The sequence below is a fragment of the Mauremys reevesii genome, linkage group 2 (assembly GCF_016161935.1).
Source record: "Mauremys reevesii isolate NIE-2019 linkage group 2, ASM1616193v1, whole genome shotgun sequence".
NCBI classification, from domain to species: domain Eukaryota; kingdom Metazoa; phylum Chordata; order Testudines; family Geoemydidae; genus Mauremys; species Mauremys reevesii.
This window is the reverse complement of record NC_052624.1, coordinates 145,740,027-145,763,566: the sequence shown is the minus strand read 5'-3', so window position 1 is coordinate 145,763,566 and position 23,540 is coordinate 145,740,027. Positions and strand designations below refer to the sequence as shown.

General features: G+C 53.1%; 1 protein-coding gene across 1 annotated transcript; it reads left to right on the top strand.

Moving 5' to 3' along the window:
* Positions 1–10,642: 10,642 nt before the first annotated feature.
* Positions 10,643–19,908, top strand: LOC120396460 (cytochrome c oxidase subunit 5B, mitochondrial). Its single transcript, XM_039521366.1, has 4 exons — positions 10,643–10,818; positions 18,570–18,640; positions 19,113–19,212; positions 19,683–19,908. The coding sequence occupies exons 1-4, from the start codon at positions 10,713–10,715 to the stop codon at positions 19,793–19,795; spliced, it is 390 nt and encodes a 129-aa protein (XP_039377300.1). The 5' UTR covers positions 10,643–10,712; the 3' UTR covers positions 19,796–19,908.
* The last annotated feature ends 3,632 nt before the right edge of the window (positions 19,909–23,540 follow it).

Below are 23,540 nucleotides of genomic sequence, written 5' to 3'. Positions count from 1 at the left end.
AGTTTCTAGGCGGTGTCACTGGCAGAGTGGTGAGGTCTGGCAGCTCTGATCTTTGGGGCTGTGTCCCGGAGCTGGTTCCCAAAGAACTTCCTCTTGGACCAGTTTATATAGTGAAATTGGAGTCTGTTTTAGCTGTCCCGTAACCAGTCATTATACTGAAATGTTACTAACCAATCCTAACACAGCGTAACAAAATTCTCTAACCAATCCTACCCCACCCCCTTCATTAATTTACACCCAGCAAAATTAATTAGGTAACAGACAGAAACAATCAAAGAACCAGGCAGAGACCAGACAGATAAACAATAGGGAAGTAGGGACCATGATGACAAAACAATACAGAAATGAGGATTTCACAACCCCAGCCACTGAGAAGTGATTTCGTGACAGACAGATGCTATCAACCTACGTTTTCTTTAACCATCTTAAGCTCTGTTTCAGAGTAGCAGCCGTGTTAGTCTGTATCCGCAAAAAGAACAGGAGTACTTGTGGCACCTTAGAGACTAACACATTTATTTCACCATGAGCGTTCGTGAGCTACAGCTCACTTTTGTTTATCTGGTGCTAGTGGGGGCCATTAGGACAGGGTCTCCTCCTAAACCGCCCAATCTTACAGCGTTTTCATGCCCTTTAGATGGAACGGGAGGATGTGACTTCCTGCTTCTCAGCTAATGGCGGCTGCTCTTTTAATCTGGCTGCAGACGAAGGCCTTAAGCTTTAGGCCTTACAATACGGCTTCAGGAAAAGGCCTGATCCTTACGGGGGGGGCGGCAGGTGCTGAGCAGGACTAACCCCCCCAAATCGCTGCTCGCTCAGCGCTGTGGGAAGGGCCGGCTCAGCTCAGCGCCCCATTGCCCCAGCAGCCACGTGGCAGTGCCTAGGACGGGCCACCTGCAGCGCCAGCTCTACAGAGAGGTGGGGGGCCGATGGATGGGCAGGGGAAGGAGCCCTGCGCCTCACAGGGCTTGTGGTTAAGTGACAAGGCATCAGGACTTCTGGGTCCTGGTCACGGCTCAGTGCGACCTTGGCAAGTCCCGGCACCTCTCCGTGCCTCAGTTTCCCCATATGTACGTTGCTATTAACCATTTACACTGCTGTGGGGCCTAGTCCATCTTGCTGTGCCAGGGGCTGTACACACCAACAGGCCACACGCTGGGCTGCTGCTGCTCCCCGCCCCAGCGTCTGGAGGTTCCACGGAGATCTGGGGATGTCAGGGCCTGGAGAAGGAAGTGTCGCTTGGACTCTCTGGGTGGATCTGCCCAGTGAGCGGCAGTGAGTCCCAGAGCCCAGGCTCCCCACTCTGGCCTTCAGAGCCCCAGCTGCCAGGGCCACACAGCTGCTGGGGGCACCAGAGCGCGAGCCCCACTGGCCCGTCGACATGGGGGCCAAGACGCTGCACAGACGCCCCGAGAGCCCGGAGCAGGGACCCTGGTTCTTTGTGTCTGGGCAGTACCAGCTCGCGGGGCCCGGATCCCTCCCTCATCTCAGGGTTGGGCTTGGGGGCAGTTTTGGCCCAGAGGAAGGATGCCCCTGTGGGCAGGGCACCAGCCTGGCATTTGGAGGCCTGTGCTCAGTTTAGGGAGGGTTGCCAATTTTGGCTGGACAGATTCTTGGAGGTTTCATCACATGACATGATTCCTAGAGACTCCAGGCCAATCCTGGAGGTTGGGGAACCCCTAGCTCAGTTCCTGGTTCTGCCCGACTCACTGAGGGGCCTGGGGCCTGTTGATTTCAAGGGAAGGTGCAAGGCCCCGGGATCTGGGCCTCAGCCCCTGTCCCTGGGTTGGGTCCCCGCCCGGCCCTGCCCCTAGTCGGGGGAGGCCCCCTGTGGTAAGGAGGGAGCTGCTCAGATACGCTGGGCTGGGGCCAGACGAGCCTCAGTTTCCCCTCTCTGGATCCATTTAGTGTGTGAGCTTTTCAGGCAGGAGCTGGCGCTGTGGGCGAGGTGCCACCATCATGAGTGAGCCCAGTGGCCAGCAAACAGCTTGGGTCCCTCTCGCTCCTCAGCCAGCTCCCCAGCTGGGGTAGCCAGGTGTCCTTCCCCTGCCCTCAGCTGGGCGCTGCCGACCTGCCTGGCTGGGAGGTGGCTCCCAGCTGCAGGACAGGCTGGGGGGGTGGGCATCGGCCCCCCAAGGGCCCAGATCTGGGCTCTGCTACACAGCAACCGCTGCACATTGAGAGCAGGGCTGGGCCCGGCAGCTCCGTCAGTCAGTTAGCAGCGCCGAGTGGGGCTGAGTATCCAGGAGGTGACGGCAGGTGGCTGCCCCGGGTTCGGCCCAGCCCAGCCCAGCCTTCTGCTCCCCATACCATGGCCGAGCCCAGCCAGCGAGTGGCTCCTCGGGGATACAGGAGCAGGCCCCACGCCCTGGCCCCACCCAGCACAGGCTGCACAGAGCTGGTAACTCGCCTCGCCCCCTGCTGGAGTAGTGCTGAGTGTGTGCACACGGCTGCACACTTCCACACGCACCCCACATTTACACACTTCCACACGCACTGTCAAATCCATTAAAAAATGGCCAGGACGGTCAAATCCTGGCCAGGTGGTAACTGTAATCGACACACACCCGGCACGCATCTACACGCACCCGGCACACATCTACATGCACCCTGCATGCATCTACACGTACCCCGCACACACCTACATGCACCCTGCATGCATCTACACGCACCTGGCACACATCTACACGCACCTGGCACACATCTACATGCACCCCGAATGCATCTACACACACCCAGCACACATCTACACGTACCCGGCATGCATCTATATGCACTCCACATGCATCTACATGCACCCGGCACGCATCCACATGTACCCCCCCACACCCCTACACGCACGCGGCATGCATCCACCCCGAACGCATCTACACACACCTGGCACGCATCTACACGCAACCCACACACATCCTGCACAGCCTCCACATACGTCACGTACCCTGCACGCACCTACAAGTACCCTGCACATATCTACACACACCCGGCACGCATCGACATGCACCCTGCATGCATCCCGCACACACTCTGCATGCACCTACACATACCCCACACGCATCTACACACACCCCGCATGCACCCCACATGCATCCCCCACACACTCCGCACACATCTACACACACCCCGCACGCATCTCCACACTCGCCCCGCACACATCTACACACCCCGTCACACATGAACACAGACGCTCCTATACACACCTACCTGTGCACATAGCTCCCGGGAGCCCCCAGAAGTGCGCACACAGTCACACAGGTGCCCACTCAGACAGGCCCACATGGGAACATGCCTCCCAAAGCCCCTCCCTCCCGCTAAGCTGGTTCCAGGGGCCCAGGGAAGCCAAAGGAGTGACAGGAGGAACGGTGCTAGGGGGTGCTGGGCTGCTGAAGGCGGTGTCTTTCAGACGGGACAAAAGCCAGAGCATCGGAGGATTCCCAGGAGAGCCAGGAACAGGCAGAGACCTTCCCATCCCCCTTCCCACCTCCTTGCAGCCCCAGCAGAGTCCCCCAAGCCCAGGGGCAGAGGCACCCTCCAGGCTCCACACCAGAGGCGGCTGCACTCGCAGCTGCCCTCGGAGGGCGAAGGCAGGTTAATGAGCCGTCCCTATGTTCAGCACCGGCCGGCTGGGGCTGTGACGGGTCGCAGGATGGGAGGGGGAGAGGACGTTGCCCAGGGCAGGCTCCGAGAGCTGAGAGCAGTGTCGCACCCGGGGGCTCCTGATTAACCTGGGGGGTCCTGGCCCTGGGATCTCAGTGCTGGCCCATGGGATGAACAGGGAGCTCTGTGTCCGATGAGGTCACCATGCCGGGGGATCCCAGAATTAGGGTGCCTATCTGGCCATCGGCCCGTCAGCTGGGTGGCACCTGGTGGATGCCCGAGTGAGGGGCACAGTCACCCCCAGGAGGGGTCGGGCCCCTTTCCTAACGGGGCTAGCCCTGGAGCTGCGTTGCCAAGCCATGCAAACAGCGCCTCAGCTCACTCCTTGCCCGCACCGGAGAACTTGGCACAGCGTGTGCACGTTTGTCTCGGCCCCCTGCAGCGCATCCTCCCAGCATCAAGCTGGATAAGCAAAAGCATTGTGGGTAGGTGTCCCCAGCGCAGCCTTGTGGGCCGATGTTGCAGTGTATTGTGGGACAGCACCAGCCTTTTCAGGGAATTGGGTGGGTCAAATGGCCACAAATCCCTCTGCTCTGTCCCATAACCTACGGCCTTCTGGCCACCAGGCAGGGGGCTCCTGCGTGGACTGGTGGGGCTCTCCGGTGAGGGAGTCGTCCGTGTTTGTGGAATCCCAGAGGCTGCGGGGCCGATGGAGACAGCGAGTGCACTGGCCTACCGGCTGCAGGAATTCATATCAGCTGGTCTGGGTCCCCACTGATCATTTTTTTTTAATAATTGGATATATACCTATCTCCTAGAACTGGAAGGGACCTCGAAAGGTCATTGAGTCCAGCCCCCTGCCTTCACTAGCAGGACCAAGTACTGATTTTTGCCCCAGATCCCTAAGTGGCCGCCTTAGGGATTGAGCTCACAACCCTGGGTTTAGCAAACCACTGAGCTATCCCTCCCCCTAATCCCATCGTGCTGCAAACCTGGGATGAACAGCAGCGGCTCCAGAGCCTGGGGATGCAGCCGGCTGCGTCCTTGGAGCCAGGGGCCGAACTTGCCCCAGCTCTGCAGCGCAGAGGCCCCAGGCTCTGGCAGGGGAGAAGCGGGGCGATGGATCACTCTCGGGACTTGCACCCCAGATTGCTACCGCTCCGTGCGCCATTGGTTCAGAGTTGGAACCTCTCCCATGGGGGCAGTCACCATCCAGTGTGCAAAGCCACTGAGCATCTCCTGCGGCTCAGCACTGCCCCTGGGACTGGGTGATCCCTGGAAACTAATCAATGGAGTCAAGGCAACTGCCGAGCCCTGGTGGGCAATGAGTGCCCCACCCCCTACTGCTGGGGGGTTGTCATAGGTCTTCTCCCCCACTTGGAGCTTTTGGGTTCCAAGATGGGGACCTGCATGGGCTCCTCTAAACTAATCTTAGTCTAGAGCCGGTTCTGCTGCCACCAGTTAAGTTTAAAGTGGGTAACACACTGCCTGTCCCCCAAACTTCCCCTGGGGAACCCAGATTCAAACCCCTTGAATCTCACCAGAGAGAGAGAAACAGCCAGTTCCCCTCCCCGCCTTCCCTCTCTCCAGCCTGCTCCAGAGAGATACACACCTACACACCGAGTCAAATCCTTGACTCAACACAAAGAGGGACTCCCCTCCCCCTCCCCTTCCCTTGAAAATGCAAACAAGAGAAGAATCAATCAAGTCCTAAAAAGGAAAGAGTTTATTAAAAGAACAAAAAGAAAGTACACTATCTCTGTAATACCAGGATGGAACAATACACAGAGTCTAACCTATAAACCTGGAGAGAATTCCCCCTCCCCCTTTCTTCCTCAGTAAAAGCAAAGTAACAGCAATAGAAATAAAGAGATTCCTTCAGCAAAACACACAATTGCAAATGTAGAAATAAACTTATAATACTAGTACGCCTTTCTAATACTCACTAGACTGACTAGATGAAAAATACTGCAGAAACCTGGGAGGACTTGATTAAGATGTCTGGACTCCCTTAGCTCCCAAGAGAGACTCTCCTCAAAACAAAGAACACAGAAAAAAAACCTTCCCTCCACAGAGATTTGTGGAAATTATCTTGTCCCTGATTGGTCCTCTGGTCAGGTGTTCATCAGGTACTGCTTGTTAACCCTTTACAGGTAAAAGAGACCTTAACCCTTAACTAACTGTTTATGACAGGGGTGGTTACCGGGCAGGCTCAGGAGTGGGTGCAGCTTGGTGCCCTAGCTTGCCTCGCACTAGCCCAGCGACAAACCCCAGGGAAGACCTGGCAGCACAGACTTGTTGCAATGCAAGGAAATGCTGCCGCAGAAACGGCATCCGGAGCGCGGCTGGGCTAGGAAACACCTCGTGAGGATGCTGGGCCAAGACCCGGGGCTGTTTGATCCCGGCAGCTGATCCGTCCCTTGTCTTGTCTGCTGAGGCTGCCAGCAAGAGTGACACCCCCGGCCAGCGACCAGCCGTCAGGTGGAACCAGGGCTCAGGGCAGATCCCGGCTCCAGGCCATTGAGAGTCCCAGCGTGGCTCTGTGCAGTGCTGCCACCTCCTGGTCTCCGTGCGCTGGACGGAAATAACAGGCTTCTGAAATGTTCCTTTTTCCCCTGGATCACCCCAGCCGATGGACAGCCCCTCGAAACCCATGGAGAGACTCCCGTTAACTTTGGCCCACACCCTGCTGGGGTGGGAAACCAGTGTCACCAGGTTAGAGAGAAACCAGTCCAAGCCAAGCTAGAATATGTCTAGGTCTTGAGAGATGGATTATAGTGTGACGTTGCACTCCATACGCTTTATAAAAATATGTTTATAAATGTGAATATGATGTACCTGGAATATGCTTCATGCAAAAGGTCTCTTGTAAGGTATCATTACAAATCTTATAATCTCCTGAGTGTGGTCATCCTATTTGTATAAATGTATCACTCTTGTATCTGAAACTAGAAATATGAAATATAACTCTGAGGGCCTATTGTAATTATGCAAAGTGTGGGCCATTAATGGTGGTTTAGAATCTTGATGGCTCCCATCAACCAGGACAATTGGTTGTAAATGGTTTATTTACCTGCAAGCCTTCCTGTGTGCATGTGGACCAGCCCTGGAAGAATGGAGGGGGTCTCACAGGATATGTGAGCATGTCACCTGATACTGGAACCCATCTTAAATCTGGTGCTTTTCCATTGAGAAGGAGGGGTGGCAACCCAGAGAGACAAAAGGTTCCTGCCTTGTGCCAAAGATATAAAAGGGGGTGGAACAGAACCAAGCGGGGTCCCAGTCAGGAAAAAGCCCCTGCTTTTCACCTCAGATGCCTGCTGGTGTCATCAGACGCTACCGGTGTGGTGCTCTGCTCTCTTCACTGTTGATATCAGTCGGCATCTGTGTGCTGCCCTGGCTCTGCAGATCGCCGGCACAGCACACCCCGAGAGAACCCCCAATGACCACAGACTCTAGTAAGGTACGAAGGCACCGGCCAGGTTTACTGTCAAAGAGAAACACAGTCTCTAGCTCCCCTGATTAGATATCTACCGTTCTGCTAGTACATATGTGCTCCCTGGCAATGGACCGGCTCAGTCAGTAGCGGGACTTTCCAATGCCCCTAGGCCAGACAAAGACACTGCCCCAGGGATGCATTCTTATACACAGGTACACACAAGTTACACATCACTCCTGAGGTATTGAAGTGCAACCCCCCTACATAGCAAGGTGCCGCATCTCACCTTGTACATGTGGGTTCGAACAAAACAACTCTCTCCATCATATTACCCTTTTGCTCCTGTCTTTAGGATGGGTCAGCCTGTTCCTCGTTATCTGTGTGGAGCATACAAGTATGCGAATGTTCTGGTATCTGGTGTCCAGCACCTTTTAGGTAAGGATCTTTTTGCAGCATTAGCCCTTTCCTTGCCCGCTTCTGTGAGCAGGGCCTGCCTCTGGCTCACAGCTTAACTTTGCTTTATGTTAACAAAGTCTTGACCATTACTTTAGTTCAGGCCTCAGGCCTCATACCAGGCCTCTTCTTACTACAGCTGGAACTAACAAGGACTGTACTGTACCGGGGAAAGGATTGGGCCCAGACTAGGAAGGAGTCTAGTCTGTGAAAGTTTCAGAGTAGCAGCCGTGTTAGTCTGTATCCGCAAAAAGAACAGGAGTACTTGTGGCACCTTAGAGACTAAGATCATCAGATGCATAGAATGGAACGTACAGTAAGAAGATATTTATACATACAGAGAACATGAAAAGGTGGAAGTACCCATACCAACTGTAAGAGGCTAATTAATTAAGATGAGCTATTATCATCAAAAGAAAAAAAAACCTTTTGTAGTGATAATCAAGATGGCCCATTTTAGACAGTTGACATGAAGGTGTGAGGATACTTAACATGGGGAAATAGATTCAATCTGTGTAATGACCCAGCCACTCCCAGTCTGTGAAAGAAGCTTATTGGAACATCTCTGAGGGTGAGATTTACCTGTAATCGGTTTCTTAATGTATTAGGCTTAGACTTGCATATTTTGTTTTATTTTGCTTGGTAACTTGCTTTGTTCTGTTTGTTATTACTTGGAACCACTTAAATCCTACTTTTTAAGCTTAATAAAATCACTTTTGCTTACTAATAGAATAATAGAATCATAGAAGATCAGGGTTGGAAGAGATCTCCGGAGGTCATCTAGTCCAACCCCCTGCTCAAAGCAGGACCAATCCCAACTAAATCATCCCAGCCAGGGCTTTGTCAAGCTGGGCCTTAAAAACCTCTAAGGAAGGAGATTCCACCACCTCCCATTTGAGTGCTTCACCACCCTCCTAGTGAAATAGTGTTTCCTAATATCCAACCAAGACCTTTCCCACTGCAACCAGGGGCGGCACCAGGCCCCAGCATGCCAAGCGCGTGCTTGGGGCGGCAAGCCGTGGGGGGCGCTCTGCCGGCGCCGCGAGGGTGGCAGGCAGGCTGCCTTCGGTGGCTTGCCTGCGGAGGGTCCGCTGGTCCCGTGGCTTCGGAGGACCTCCCGCAGGCGCCGAACCCGCAGGACCAGCGGAGCCTCTGCAGGCAAGCCGCCGAAGGCAGCCTGCCTGCCGTGCTTGGGGCAGCAGAATGCCTAGAGCCGCCCCTGACTGCAACTTGAGACCATTACTCCTTGTTCTGTCATCTGCCTCCACTGAGAACAGTCTAGATCCATCCTCTTTGGAACCCCCCTTCATGTAGTTGAAGGCTGCTATCAAATCCCCCCTCACTCTTCTCTTCTGCAGACTACATAAGCCAAACGGGAGCAACCCAGAGGCGAACCCAGCCCTGGGTGTTCAGCCAAGCCCAGCCCAGCCCACAGTCCAGGTAAGAACATCACACTAGAAATGGCACCACTGTAGCCACTCACTGCAGCGCTGGAGGGGTTCGCCCGTTGGCGTAGGTGATCTACCTCCCGGAGAGGCGGTAGCTAGCACTGTTTATACGGGGGGGGGGGCTAGGCTGGCTTAACTCTGTTGCTCAGAGGGATGGATTTTTCACACCCTGAGTGACTTAGCTGGGTTGACCTAACTTCTCACTGTAGACTGGCTTGAGGCTAACGAGGAGATGAAAGCCTGGTCCACACTAGTAAATGAAGCTGACTTGTCGCCAGTGGAGACGGCACTAGGTACCGCCTCTCGGGGAGGTGGAATAATTACAGCAGGTTGGATTTATGCTGAAGCCCTGTGCCAGAGCATTTCAAGTGTTACACAAGCCCCGAACTGCCAAAAGATCTGCTCTGGTTCAACGAGGAATGAAGTCAGGGAAGTGCTACGTTCCGGAGGGCAGAGATGATCCCAATGGTCCCTTCTGGACTTGGAATCTAGGAAACTATTACCAAGAACCACCTGAGACTATTAGCTAAAGTCCGCAGAACCCAGCACTGCTTGGAGACAGCTCCCCAGGCCAAGGGATTGTTGCAGGGTCTGTTGATAGGCCATTTGCATATTAACAAGATAAAGGATGTCCTGAAAAGCTGTGAATTAATGTGACCATCAACCACTAGTGCTAATAGGAACAGGAGAATGAGAAGAGTTGAGCACATCCATTTAACCGAACTTTATTAAGGCACAAAGCCACCTCTCTGAGGAAACAGCCACACTGGTCCTGTGTTGGCCAAGACTGAGTCAATACTGCCCATGCTTTGCATTCAGATCTCATCAGTCAGGTTCCTTCTGGTGTTGGAGCCATCCAGGGTTGCAGTTTAAAGCTTTTTTCGTCAACCACGGGCAATGTCCTTTTTAGAAGAAATGAAAGCAAGAGACTCGTGTGTGATCAGGTGACTCCAGGAGCTTGAAGAAACACACTAAATAGTGTGAGATTTGGCAAGCACTGCCTCTCACATGGCTGTTGGTGCTACAGGGCCCTGGGAGGGAGCTCCAGGAGGTGGGGCCTAGCTGACCTTGGCTGTATCACTTTCGATACAGCCCCACCTGTGCAGAAGTGGCCTGTAATTCTGAATGTCTCCGTTTCTGGGCCTCCCATTTTTGATGCCTTGAGCCTGACTGAGGCCCTTGGCCCCAGGCCAGTTCTCTTTGCAGGCTGAGCCTCGCTCTCCCTCTGACTGGCATCACACTTGGTCTCCCAGCTCGACTGAACCGAGCCCCCAACCCCCGACCATTGTGTTGCAGTAGCACCTTGGGGTGCAGACGGGGGCAGTCCCGCGTGCAGGGCGCTGCACAAAGATGGGGCCAGGAAGTGGGTGCGACAGGCTGGGGTCCAGGGCAGCGGCGGCGGCGGGGGGGGCGCCCTGTGGGGGAGGCAATGGAAAGGCCCATCCCCGCCCCCCAAGCTGGGCCCTCCTCGCATCTGTGCCTCTGGGCCCCCCCCTCGGTGCGAGCGAGCGATGGACCTGCCGGGGGCAGGGTCACCTCAGCGGGGGGCGGGGCCAGCGGGCCTGTCCCCGCCCATCCTCCCTCACGTGGGAGGGAGCCGCCCGCCCTGCCAGCCTCGCTTCCTGGTCACGTGAGCGAGGGAGCGGCGCCGCTCGGTCACGTGAGGCACCCAGGGACGCGGAGCCCGCTCACATGTCCCGGAAGTCCCGCCCTGTTTCCGGCCGTCTCCCGGAAGGAAGCCGCCGTCCGCGGGCTCCCGGCTCAGTCAGTCCGCTCGCGCCATGGCGTCAAGGTTACTGCGAGCGTGCGGCGCCCTGCGGGCCCTGCGCCGCCCCCCGCCCGCGCCGCTCCGCCCGCCCGGCCCCGCCCGCGCCCTGGCGGCTGGAGGTGAGCGCGGGGCGGGTCCCGCTGCGGGCCGGGGAGGGCGCGGGGGGGGGTCGGACTGGGCGGGTTTCTGCGAGGGGGGGGGGCTGCCGTGACCCCCCCCCCCCGGAGTGACCCTGCGGCGCGGATCCTGGGTCGCGCCTGTCACTGGCGGGGGGGGGAACCAGGCTCCTCCGCCGCGTGGGGACGCGGGTCCTGCCCCCTCTTACCCGGGGGGGTTTGAGTCTCCGGCGGCCCCCGGCCCAGAGCCCCGCGCACGGGCTGTGCTGAGCCGGGTGTTAGACCCGGAACTCGCCCGGGGCTCGGGCAGCCGGACCGCGTGCGGCGGCCCCAGGGTCGGGACCGAGCTCGGTTTAGATCAGCGGGCGCGGCCCGGTCCGCGCTGACTCGGGGAGCAGCAGCTGGGGAAATGAGGATGGGCTGGAAACGCCCCTGTTAGTGCGGGTCTCTACCCCGCTTCCCCCCCCTCCCCGTGTCTAATGCTGGGACTGGCTGATGACTGAGGCTCTGGGGTGGCTGGGGAAGGGGGGTCGGACAAGGATCCTGGTGTAAGAACGTGAGACTGGCCTGGCTGGGTCAGCCCAACCCTGGTCCATCTAGCCCAGGGTCCTGTCTGCCAATAGCAGCCACTGCCAGGAGCTTCAGTGGGAATAAACAGGGCAATTTTTGATCCCTTGTCATCCAGTCCCAGCTTCTTTCTCTGAGGTTTAGGGACACCTAGGGCATGGGGTTGCATCCCTGCCCATCCTGGCTAATAGCCATTGATGGGTCTGTGCTCCAGGAACTTATCTTTTTTTTTTTTTTAATCCAGTTATACTTTTGGCCTTCACAGCATCCCCAGGCAAGGAGTTCCACAGGTTGACTGCACTGTGTGAAGTGCTTCCTTTTGTTTGTTTTAAATCTGCTGCCTCTTTATTTAACTGGGGCGTTGTCTGCACTACAGCTTAGGTTGGTAGAAATGATGTTGCTGAGTTACACTGACCTGAGCACTGGTGGGTGTGCACAGCGCTGTGTAGGCAGGAGAGCATCTCCAAGTGACACAGCTCCTTATGCTCCCGGGGGCTGGAGTAATTCAGTCAATGGGAGCTCGTCATCTGAGGGTATGGCTACACTTACGGTTTGCAGCGCTGGTAGTTTGCAGCGCTGGTCATCCAGCGGGGTAGGAGCAGCGCTGGTGTGTGTGCACTCACACACAGCAGCGCTGCGCTGGTGTGTGTGTGCATGCAGCTGTTGCTGGAGTGCTGCATTGGGCAGCTATCCCAGCATTCAACCAACGTGCTTTTTTCAAGAGGGGGGGGGGTGGTGGTGTGGTGTGACAGGGGGAGGAGATAGAGAGAGAGGATTTTTGGAGTGTGTGTTGTGTGTTAGCTTGGATTGGAAAAAAAACACAAAATGTTTGAGAGCCTTACTCTAAAACTTAATAGTAAACAACAACCCCTGCTGCGGAACTGCCCCACCTCACTCCCTCCTCTGTGTGGTGTACTGTGGGAGGAGGGGAAAGAGAAGAGAAAAAAAAAAAAAAAAAATTGCAACCTGCACACTGCACCCTGCATCACCTCTGCTTTCTCATCCTCTGATTTTCAGTTTCACAGCTCCTCAGTGTTTGTTTTTGTAGTGTTTTGTGTTTTTTTTGATATTTATTATTTCAACGGAGCTTCATCGCCTTGTTCTCTTTCTCATCTTGATTTCTGTTCTCTCATTTGATTGTACAGAGCCAGGTATTCAGCACTCTCAAATCGGCTCAATCAAAACAAAACAAACAGATAACAAAACAAAAAACAAAGAAAGCATAAAATAAAAAGTTGAGGGCCAATCACCTGCTGGTGGGTGCGCACGCTGGTGTGTGTGTTCACTGGCGCTGGATGGCAGCCACCCAGCTTGCGCTGGAATCCTTGCCAGCGCCAGCCGTGAGGGCCAGCGCCGCAGCGCCAGCCAGGAGCGCTGGCTGGCCGCTTAGTGCGCTGCAGGTGTGGCTTGCTTGCAAGGTGTGGAGGCTTCCAGCGCAGCTTTCGCCAGTGTAGCCATAGCCTTAGAGTGTCTGCACTAGCAGCTACAGTGGCATAGCTGCATCGCTGTAAGCTCTGTAGTGTAGCTATAGCCTGGGTGACACCTCGTTCTTGTATTACGTGAAGGGGGAAATGACACTTCCGAAGTCACTTTCTCCTCATCAGTCAGGATTTGATATAGATCTCTATTGTGCCCCCTGCTCAATCACCTTTTCTCCAAGCTGAACAGTCGCAGTCCTTTTAATCTTGCCTCAGACAGAAGCTATTCCATACCCCTAATTTTTGTCGTCATTCTCTGTATCTTTTCCAATTCCAGTGTATCTTTCTTGAGCTGGGGCAAGCAGATCTGCATGCAATATTCAAAGAGTGAGGGTACCATGGGTTTATATAGTGGCATTATATTTTGTCGTCTTATCTTTTCCTTTTTACTGGTTCCTAACACTTTGCTTTTTTGACAGCTACTGCTGCACATTGAGTGTATGTTTTCAGAGAACTATCCACGGGGACTCAAATATTTCTTGAGGGGTAACAGTTAATTTAGACCCCATCATTTTGTATGTATAGCTGGGATTATGTTTTCCAATGTGCATTATTTTGCATTTATCAACATTTAATTTCATCTGCCATTTTGTTGTCCAGTAACCCAATTTTGTGAGATCTCTTTGGAACTCTTAGTGAAGACCAGAGCTGACTGCTATCTTGAGTAGTTTTATATAATCTGCAAATTTTGCCACCTTGTTGGTTACCACTTCTTCCAGATCATTTGATTGTTAAACAGTACTGGTCCCAGGACAGAACCCTAGGAGACACCGCTATTTACCTCTCTCCATTGTGACAAACGACCATTTATTCCTACTCTTTGTTTCCTGTTTTTTAAATCAGTTACCAATCCATGAGAGGACCTTCCCTCTTATCCCATTACAGGTTACTTTGCTTAAGAGCCTTTGAGAGGGACTTTTGTCAAAGGCTTTCTGAAAATCTAAGTACACTATATCCACTGGATCCCCCTTGTCCACATACTTGTTGATTCCCTCAAAGAATTCTAGTAGATTGGTGAGGTATGATTTCCCTCTACAAAACCCATGTTGACTCTTCCCCAACATACTGTGTTCATCTGTGTTGGATCATTCTGTTCTTTACTGTAGTTTGAACCCATTAGCCTGGTACTGAAGTTAGGCTTACTGGCCTGTAATTGCCAGGATCGCCTCTGGAGCCCTTTTTAAAATTGGCATCACATTAGCTATCCTCCAGTCATCTGGTACAGAAGCTGATTGACAAAGGAAATGCAGTGGATCTAATTTACCTCGATTTCAGTAAGGCATCTGATATGGTTCCACATGGGGAATTATTAGCTAAATTGGCAAAGATGATCAATATGAAAATTGAAAGGTGGATAAGGAGCTGGTTAAATGGGAGACTACAACGGGTCATACTGAAAGGCGAACTGTTAGGCTGGAGGGAGGGTACTAGTGGAGTTCCTCAGGGATCATTTTTGGGACCAATCTTATTTAATCTTTTTATAACTGACCTTGGCACAAAAAGCGGGAATGTGCTAATAAAGTTTGCAGATGACACAAAGCTGGGAGGTATTGCTAATACAGAGAGGGACTGGGATATCGTCCAGGAAGATCTGGATGACCTTGTAAACTGGAGTAATAGTAATAGGATGAAATTTAATAGTGAAAAGTGCTAGGTCATGCATTTAGGGATTAATAACAAGAACTATTGTTATAAACTGGGGACGTATCTGTGACAAAGTGGGACTGTTCTTAATGTTTCCTCTGAATACTATATGGGTGCCTCAGTTTCTGACCGACCCTCTGTCGCCTGGCAACTAATGGTCAGGCCCTTCCCCCCCTGCAAGGAGATGCTAAAGGGGTGGGAGAACAAAGAGGTCAGGTGACCACCTGGCCTGGGAAAGGAACTCAGCAGAGAAGGAGGGGCTGGAGGGGGTTTCAGTTTGGAGCTGGCTGGGACTAAGAGTGAGGGCAGACGGGGGTGTCTGCCTCACTGCCCCCCAGAATGGACCCGGCTGAGGGATCTGGTTCGCTGTATGTACAAGTTCTGTTTTAGACCATGTTCCTGTCATCTAATAAACCTCTGTTTCACTGGCTGGCTGAGAGTCACGTCTGACTGCGAAGTGGGGGTGCAGGACCCTCTGGCTTCCCCAGGACCCTGCCTGGGCAGACTTGCTGTGGGAAGCACACGGAGGGGCAAATGCTAAATGCTCCAAGGGCAGACCCAGGAGGTGAAGCTGTGTGAGCTTCTTGCTCTGAAAACAGTCTGTTCCAAGGGAGAGGAGGCTCCCCAAAGTCCTGACTGGCTTTGTGGGGAGCAGTTCCAGAGCATTGCCTGGGAACTCCATGACAGCAACACTTGGAAGTAACGGAGGAGGAGAAGGACCTCGGAGTATAGGTTGATCACAGGATGACTATGAGCTGCCAATGTGAAAAAAGCTAATGCGGTTTTAGGATGCATCAGGTGAGGTCTCACCAGTGCCTTGTATAATGGTACTAACACATCCTTATCTCTACTGGAAATACCTCATCTGGAATAGTGTGTGCAGTTCTGGCCTCCCATGTTTAAGAAGGATGAATTCAAACTGGAACAGGTTCAGAGAAGGGCTACTAGGATGAGCCGAGGAATGGAAAACCTGTCTTATGAAAGGAGACTCAAAGAGCTTCGCTTGTTTAGCCTAACCAAAAGAAGGCTGAGGGGAGATATGATTGCTCTCTAGAAATATATCAGAGGGATAAATACCAGGGAGGGAGAGGAATTATTTAAGCTCAGTACCAATGTGGACACAAGAACAAATGGATATGAACTGGCTATTAGGAAGTTTAGACTTGAAATTAGACACAGGTTTCTAACCATCAGAGGAGTGAAGTTCTGGAACAGCCTTCCAAGGGGAGCAGTGGGGGCAAAAGACAAATCTGGCTTCAGGACTAAGCTTGCTAAGTCTATGAAGGGGGCAGTAACTGGCAATTAATTGATCTTTGACTATTAGTGGTAAATATGCCAAATGGCCTGTGATGGGATGTTAGATGGGATGGGATCTGAGTTACTACAGAGAATTCTTTTCTGGGTGTCTGTCTGGTGAGTCTTGCCGACATGCTCAGGGTTTAGCCGATCGCCATATTTGGGGTTGGGAAGGAATTTTCCTCCAGAGCAGATTGGCAGAGGCCCTGGAGGTTTTTCACCTTTCTCTGCAGCGTGGGGCATGGGTCACTTGCTGGAGGATTCTCTGCAGCTTGAGATCTTCAAACCACAAGTTGAGGACTTCAGTAGCTCAGACATAGATTAGGGGTTTGTTACAAGAGTGGGGCCTGCATTGTGCAGGAGGTCAGACTAGAAAATCATAATGGTCCCTTCTGATCTTAAAGTCTATGAGTCTGATAGGTTACATACCACAGTTAGTAGTTCTGCAATTTCATGTGTATGTTCTTCAGAACTCTTGGGTGAATACCTGCTGGTGACTTATTACTGTTTAGTTTATCAGTTTGTTCCAAAAACTCCCCTGACACCTCAATCTGGGACAGTTCCTCAGATTTGTCACCTAAAAAGAATGGCTCTGGTGTGGGAATCTCCCTGACATCCTCTTCTGTGAAGACCGATGCAAAGAATTTAAGTGCTCTTTTAGCATCTCGATTGTCCAGTGGCCCCAGTGATTGCTCGGCAGGCTTCCTGCTTCTGATGAAATTACAAACACTTACAGCAATTTTTTTAAAATTTGTTTTGGTCTCTTGCTAGTTGCTCTTCAAATTCTTTTCTTGGCTTGCCAAATTGCACTTTTACATGTGACTTGCCATGTTTGTTCCTTTCTGTTTTCCTCGGGATTTGATTTCCAGTTTTTAATGGATGCCTTTTTGCCTCTGCCTCTCTTACTTTGCTGTTTAGCTGTGGTGGCATTTTTTTGGTCCTCATACTGTTGTCTTTTTTTATTTGGTCTTTACCTTAATTTGAGCCTCTGTCATGGTGTTTTTAACTAGTTTCTCTGCAGCTTGCAGACATTTCACTTTTGTGATTGTTCCTTCTAATTTCCATTTAACTAGCTTTCCTTTTTGTGTGGTTCCCCTTTTTGAAGTTAAATGCTATTGTAGTGGGTTTCTTTGGTGTTTTCCCCCCGCACAAGGATTTTAAATTTAAGTAAATTATGGTTGCTGTTACCGAGCAGTTCAGCTATATTCAACTCTTGGGATGCTTAGGACTAATTAAAGAATTGCCTCTCCTCTTATGGGCTCCAGGACTAGCAGTTCTGCCTGTCCAACTGGCCCTGCACGTGGAATCAGAAGCATTTCAGAGAATGTTACCATAGAGGTCCTGGACTTCAATCTCTTACCTAGCAGCCTACATTTGGCCTCCAGGACCATAAGAACGGCCCTACTGGGTCAGACCAAAGGTCCATTTAGCCCAATATCCTGTCTTCCAACAGTGGCCAATGCCAGGTGCCCCAGAGGGAATGAACAGAACAGGGAATCATCAAGTGATCCATCCTGTCGCTCATTCTCTGCTTCTGGCAAACAGAGGCTAGAGACATCATCCCTGTCCATCCTGGCTAATAGCCATTGATGGACCTATCCTCCATGAACTTATCTAGTCTTGGCCTTCACAACATCCTCTGGCAAGGAGTTCCACAGGTTGACTGTGCATTGTGTGAAGAAATACTTCCTTTTGTGTGTGTTAAATATGCTGCGTATTCATTTGGTGTCCCTGAGTTCTTGTGTTATGAGAAGGAATAAATAACACTTCCTTATTTACTTTCTCCACACCCGTTGTCACTGTTTAGGCCTCTATCATATCCCCCCTTAGTCATCTCTTTTCCAAGCTGAAAAGTCCCAGTCTTATTAATCTCTCCTCATACAGAAGCTGTTCCATACCCCTAATCATTTTTGTTGCCCTTTTCTGAACCTTTTCCAATTCCAATATATCTTTTTTTGAGATGGGGTGACCACATCTGCATGCAGTATTCCAGATGTGGGCGTACCATAGATTTTATATAGAGGCAACATATTTTCTGTTTTATTATCTATCCCTTTCTTAATGAGTCCCAACATTGTTTGCTTTTTTGACTGCCGCTGCACATTGAGTGGATGTTTTTAGAGAACTAGCCACAATGACTCCCAAGATCCCTCTCAAGTGGTAACAGCTAATTTAGACCCCGTCATTTTATATGTATAGTTAGGATTATGTTTTCCAATGTGCATCACTTTGCTTTATCAGCATTGAATTTCATCTGCCGTTTTGTTGCCCAGTCACCTCGTTTTGTGAGGTCCTTTTGTAGCTCTTCGCAGTCTGCCTGGGACTTAACTATCTTGAATAGACCTCTCTACCTTCTCCTATGTCACTGGTACCTACATGTACCATGACCGCCAGCTCCTCCCCAGCACTACACATAAGCCTGTCTGGATGTCTTGAGAGAGCTGCAACCTTTGCACCCGGCAGGCAAGTCACCCTGTGGTTCTCCCGGTCATCACAACCCAGCTAGCTAGATTTCTAATGAGCAAATTCTCTCTTCCTAATAACTCGGGATCTCCTCAGTGCGAGAGGGAGCCCGTGACACACCTGGATGGAGGGTCCCAACTATGGGATGGTTTCCCTCTGCTCCCGCCTGATAGTCTCCTGCCCTGGGATGACTCCTCCCAAGCAGCTGGGAGGTGTGTGTGGAGAACTGCTTGTGGGGTGGGAGGGATCCTGCCCATGACAAGGGGATCTTCACGCCCTACTGCTGTCTTTCTCTCCCATGCCCAGGTATCCCCAGCGATGAAGAGCAAGCAACAGGGCTGGAGAGGAAAGTCATGCAGGCCATGGAAAAGGGACAGGTGAGCAGAGCTACCCTGAAATGGGTCCCCTAATCCCCACCCTCCCCTCTCCCCACTGATAGTCTAGTGCTCCCCACCTCCGGGCGGGCGGCCAGTCTCACTGTGCGACAGGCAGGGTAAATCACTGACAGCGTTAGGTGGAGTTTGGGGGGTGCAGGGCTGCAGTTAGGCCATGCGGAGACCCCCACTGGTTGAGGGTGGGGGAGATCCTGGTTTTAGAATGACACAAGCTGAGCTAAGCAGGAGCTCCAGTGCCACCCGTGTCCCTGGGGTAGCGCTGCTCAGTGCTGCGTGGCATGGGACTGACTGGCAGCGCCACTCCTGGGTGTGGAGCAGAGCCAGCTGGTGCTGCAGGCTCTGGGTTGAACCAGGGCGCGGTGTTGGGGATGAGGGCTGGCCACCCAGTCAGAGCTCCAGGATCTGGGGCAGAGGCGGGTGCAACAGCAAACTCTGCCTCCTGCACTCCCTGTAGGATCCCTACAACATCCTCCAACCAAAGCGCTACGCTGGGACCAAGGAGGATCCCAACCTGGTCCCCTCCATCTCCAGCAAGAGGATCGTGGGCTGCATCTGTGAGTGACACGTCGTGCAAGAGGGCGGGGGGACAGAGGCTCTGGGCTGACCGGCTAACTCCCTTCTTCAGGGCACCCCATGTGGCAGGAAGGCCTGGCGGGAGCTGGCTGCTGGGCTCAGACAAGGCTTCGCTCTGGCTTCCTGCCTGGCCCCTGAGCTGCAGGAGCTGGGTCAGCTGGGGTCAGTGTTCCCTGGCCTCCTGAGGGGAGGAGTACAAGCCAGGATGCCTGGGTCCTGTTCCAGACACCCAAGCATGGCGGCCCTGCTCTGGGCCTGTACTGCAGGCCTAGTGCGGAGTGTGCCAGGAGGGCATGGGGCAGCTGCCACTTGGAGTCGCCCATCTCCCTTCTCCCTGATTGGCGTCCCCCGAGACGGGCTCCGCTCTCAGCCCCCGTCTGCCCTGCTGGTTAATGGCCCCGCACTCCCCCCAGTGACCTCAGCCCGCCTAACCCCCCTTCTCCCCACCCAGGTGAAGAAGACAACAGCTGTGTGATCTGGTTCTGGCTGCACAAGGGGGAGCCCCAGCGCTGCCCCTCCTGCGGTGCCCATTACAAGCTGGTCCCCCATCATCTGCCGCACTGAGAGGTGCCCTGACCCGCCTGGGGGACCCCAGGCCGAGCTGCCTGCTGCTTTCCAATGTCGTGTTGCTTCTTGGGAGCCAATAAAGAGTTGGTGTGTTAAAGGCGTTGCCTCTACCCCTGTCTGGCCTGCTTCCTTTGCCAGTGTCCAGGGCCAGCCTGCTGCTACGCTGGGCACTGGCTGGAGGGGCCCCTGGCCCTGCTCTCTCCAGCAACCTCCCTCTGACCTGCAGTGGGGCGCATTTCCCCCACCCCCAGCTGCATTCACTGATGGCTCTGCTAGGGGGTAACATGAGGCTCTTGCTGCGTGCCCTGGGGAGCCCTCGGTGGTGGTGCTCAGCAGAGCGAAAGGCCGTCTCTGGGTGGGGCCTGTCTCCTCGGATCCTGCAGGTGGCCCCAGCTGGAGGGAGGGGCTGGCCTGAATCATAGGGGAGATGCCAGGCTGCCAATCCCTGCCAGGACGAGCTGAGCTGTCCCAGGCCCTGCAGCAGGAGCTGGGCGGCTTCCTTTACCGAGGTCACGTTGCTGCTGTCGTCCCCAGGCACAGGGCCCTTGCCTGGGCAGGCTGAAGGCTCAGGCATGTCCCAGGGCCTAGTGTTCACAAAGCCCCTAGCCAGAGTTTGTACCCAACCCCCTACACCCCTTTCTGCCCCCTGGAGACTGGCTTCCTGGGGCAGGGAGCTTGGCCTGGCGGGAGACCCCAGCCCCCTTTGGCCTGATACCTTGTGTGCAGCCTCCAGCAGAGCCCCTGCTCTAAGAGCAGCCAATGGCCTGGTGAGCTGTGCCCCCTTCCTTCTTTCCTCCCCCCCTCCCCCGCCCTGGCTCTGCTTACGGCAGGGTACAGCCACTGTGCCCAGCTCCACTGAGGGTAGTACAGCTCGGCCCCCCACAGCTCTCTGGGCCCCCATCCACTACCTCCTGCAGCTTCCTGGGAGCAGTGCGGTCAGGCAGGGCTTGGTGTAGCTATCCACTGTGGGGCCCAGGGCCGATGCAACATGTAAGCCAGGGTAGTACCTGAGTGGAGACAGGCCTGGAAGCTGGTTCGTATCCCTGCCCCGGGCCTGGGGGAGCAGCCCCTTGCTGAGCTCTGCACCCCCTGCCCCAGCAGTCAGCTGGGCCATACATGGAGTGTGGCTGGTGGGGCAGGGAGGGGGAGAGGAAGTGAATCACCCAGGGCGGTGCCTGTGTTGGGTGACTGTGGGGAGCTTTATGGCTGAACATAAGAATGGCCATACTGGGTCAGACCAAAGATCCATCCAGCCCAGTATCCTGTCTACTGACAGTGGCCAATACCAGGTGCCCCAGAGGGAGTGAACCTAACAGGTAATGATCAAGTGATCTCTCTCCTGCCATCCATCTCCACCCTCTGACAAACAGTGTCTAGGGACACCTTCCTTACCCATCCTGGATAATAGCCATTAATGGACTTAACCTCCATGCATTTATCTAGTTCTCTTTTAAACCCTGTTATAGGCCTAACCTTCATAACCTCCTCAGGCAAGGAGTTCCACAGGTTGACTGTGTGTTGTGTGAAGAACAACTTTCTTTTAAACCTGTTGCCCATTAATTTCATTTAGTGGACCCTAGTTCTTATATTATGGGAACAAGTAAATAACTTTTCCTTATTCACTTTCTCCACATCACTCATGATTTTATAGACCTCTATCATATCCTCTCCCCCCCCCCCCCGTCTCTTTTCCAAGCTGAAAAGTCCCAGCCTCTTTAATCTCTCCTCATATGGGACCTGTTCCAAACCCCTAATCATTTCAGTTGCCCTTCTTGGAACCTTTTCTAATGCCAGTATATCTTTTTTGCAATGAGGAGACTGCAGCTGTATGCAGTATTCAAGAAGTGGGTGTACCATGGATTTATAGAAGGGCAGTAAGATATTCTCTATCTCTTTTTTAATGATTCCTAATATCCTGTTTGCTTTTTTGACTGCTGCTGCACACTACGTGGACATCTTCAGAGAACTATCCATGATGACTCCAAGATCTTTCCTGATTAGTTGTAGCTAAATTAGCCCCCATCATATTGTATGTAGAGTTGAGGTTATTTTTTCCAATGTGCATTACTTTACATTTATCCACATTACATTACATTAGCCATTTTGTTGCCCAATCACTTAGTTTTGTGAGATCTTTTTGAAGTTCTTCACAGTCTGCTTTGGTCTTAACTATCTTGAGCAGTTTAGTATCATCTGCAAACTTTGCCACCTCACTGTTTACCCCTTTCTCCAGATTGTTTATGAATAAGTTGAATAGGATTGGTCCTAGGACTGACCCTTGGGGACACCACTAGTTACCCCTCCCCATTCTGAGAATTTACCATTTATTCCTACCCTTTGTTCCCTGTCTTAACCAGTTCTCAATCCATGAAAGGACCTTCCCTTTTATCCAATGGCAACTTAATTTGCATAAGAGCCTTTGGTCATTGGATCCCCTTGTCCACATTTGTTGACCCCTTCAAAGAACTCTAATAGATTAGTAAGACACGATTTCCCTTTACAGAAACCATGTTGACTTTTGCCCAACAATTTGTTCTTCTATGTGTCTGATAATTTTATTCTTTACTATTGTTTCAACCTTAGACTTACCGGTCTGTAATTGCCGGGATCACCTCCAGAGTCCTTTTTAAATATTGGTGTTACGTTAGCTATCTTCCAGTCATGGGGTACAGAAGCTGATTTAAAGGACAGGTTACAAACCCTAGCTAATAGTTTGGCAATTTCACATTTGAGTTCTTTCAGAACTCTTGGGCTAATGCCATCTGGTTCTGGTGACTTGTTACTGTTAAGTTTATCAATTAATTCCAAAACCACCTCTAGTGACACCTCAATCTGAGACAATTTCTCTGATTTGTCACCTACAAAGGATGGCTCAGGTTTGGGAATCTCCCTAACATCCTCAGCTGTCAAGACTGAAGCAAAGAATCCATTTAGTTTGTCTTTAAGTGCTCCTTTAGCAGCTTCCTGCTTCTGAGGGGGATGGGAGGGACCAAGCAGCACCTGTGCAGAGGGACGTAGCCACATGAGCTGTGCTGGGGCCATTAAAGGCCATCTGCCTCCTGCAGGGCTAGTGGGGCACGGGGGGGCTGGGGTCCTGAGTACAGAGCCCCAGCTCCCCCTTGTGCACCTGAGTTTTGGCTAGGTGAGTGAGAGGAACCTGGGGTGTTTCCCTCAGGGGCTCCCTAGAACATGGCTTGGGGGCCGCAGGGCACATGCAGCCCTTCTCCACATGGGGGCACTGCACTCCCCCCAGCCAGCTGCATTGCTATCCCCAGTGGCATCTTTGTGGGCACAGAGCAGGTTCTGCTGGCTCTGGCCAGGTACATGGCTGTTTGGCTAGGGCAGCACGAGCTGCCTGTGTCCTGGGCCACTCCGCAGGGCTGGTACAACAGGGCAACCAGCAGCTCCTGTCCCCCTCCACACAGCCCAGCACCTGTGGAGTGCTGCAGGAGGGCAGGGCCTGGCTGGGCTGTCACCAGGACTCTGGGCTTTGGCCCAGGCAGCTCAGGGGGAGGGTGCTGGCTGGGCCCAGCTCCTAGCCCAGACTGAGACTCCTACTGGTGGGGGGCCCAGGCCCTGGGAGAAGCTGGTTCCATGGGCAGCAGCACTGGCCCCCTGGCTGGCTCTGCCCATGACAGGGTACTAGGTGCAGCCAGCAAAGGCCTGGGCAGGGGGAGACCTGGGGCAAGATCATTTAGGGTCAATGGAGTGTGTGTGGGAGGGAAACTGCAACTGCTGCCCC

Bases quoted from the DNA above. Each gene is read 5' to 3' on its own strand.
- LOC120396460 (XM_039521366.1), top strand. From the start codon at position 10,713: ATGGCGTCAAGGTTACTGCGAGCGTGCGGCGCCCTGCGGGCCCTGCGC. The intron at 10,819-18,569 runs GTGAGCGCGGGG...TCCCATGCCCAG, and splicing joins CCGCGCCCTGGCGGCTGGAG to GTATCCCCAGCGATGAAGAG. The intron at 19,213-19,682 runs GTGAGTGACACG...CTCCCCACCCAG, and splicing joins GAGGATCGTGGGCTGCATCT to GTGAAGAAGACAACAGCTGT.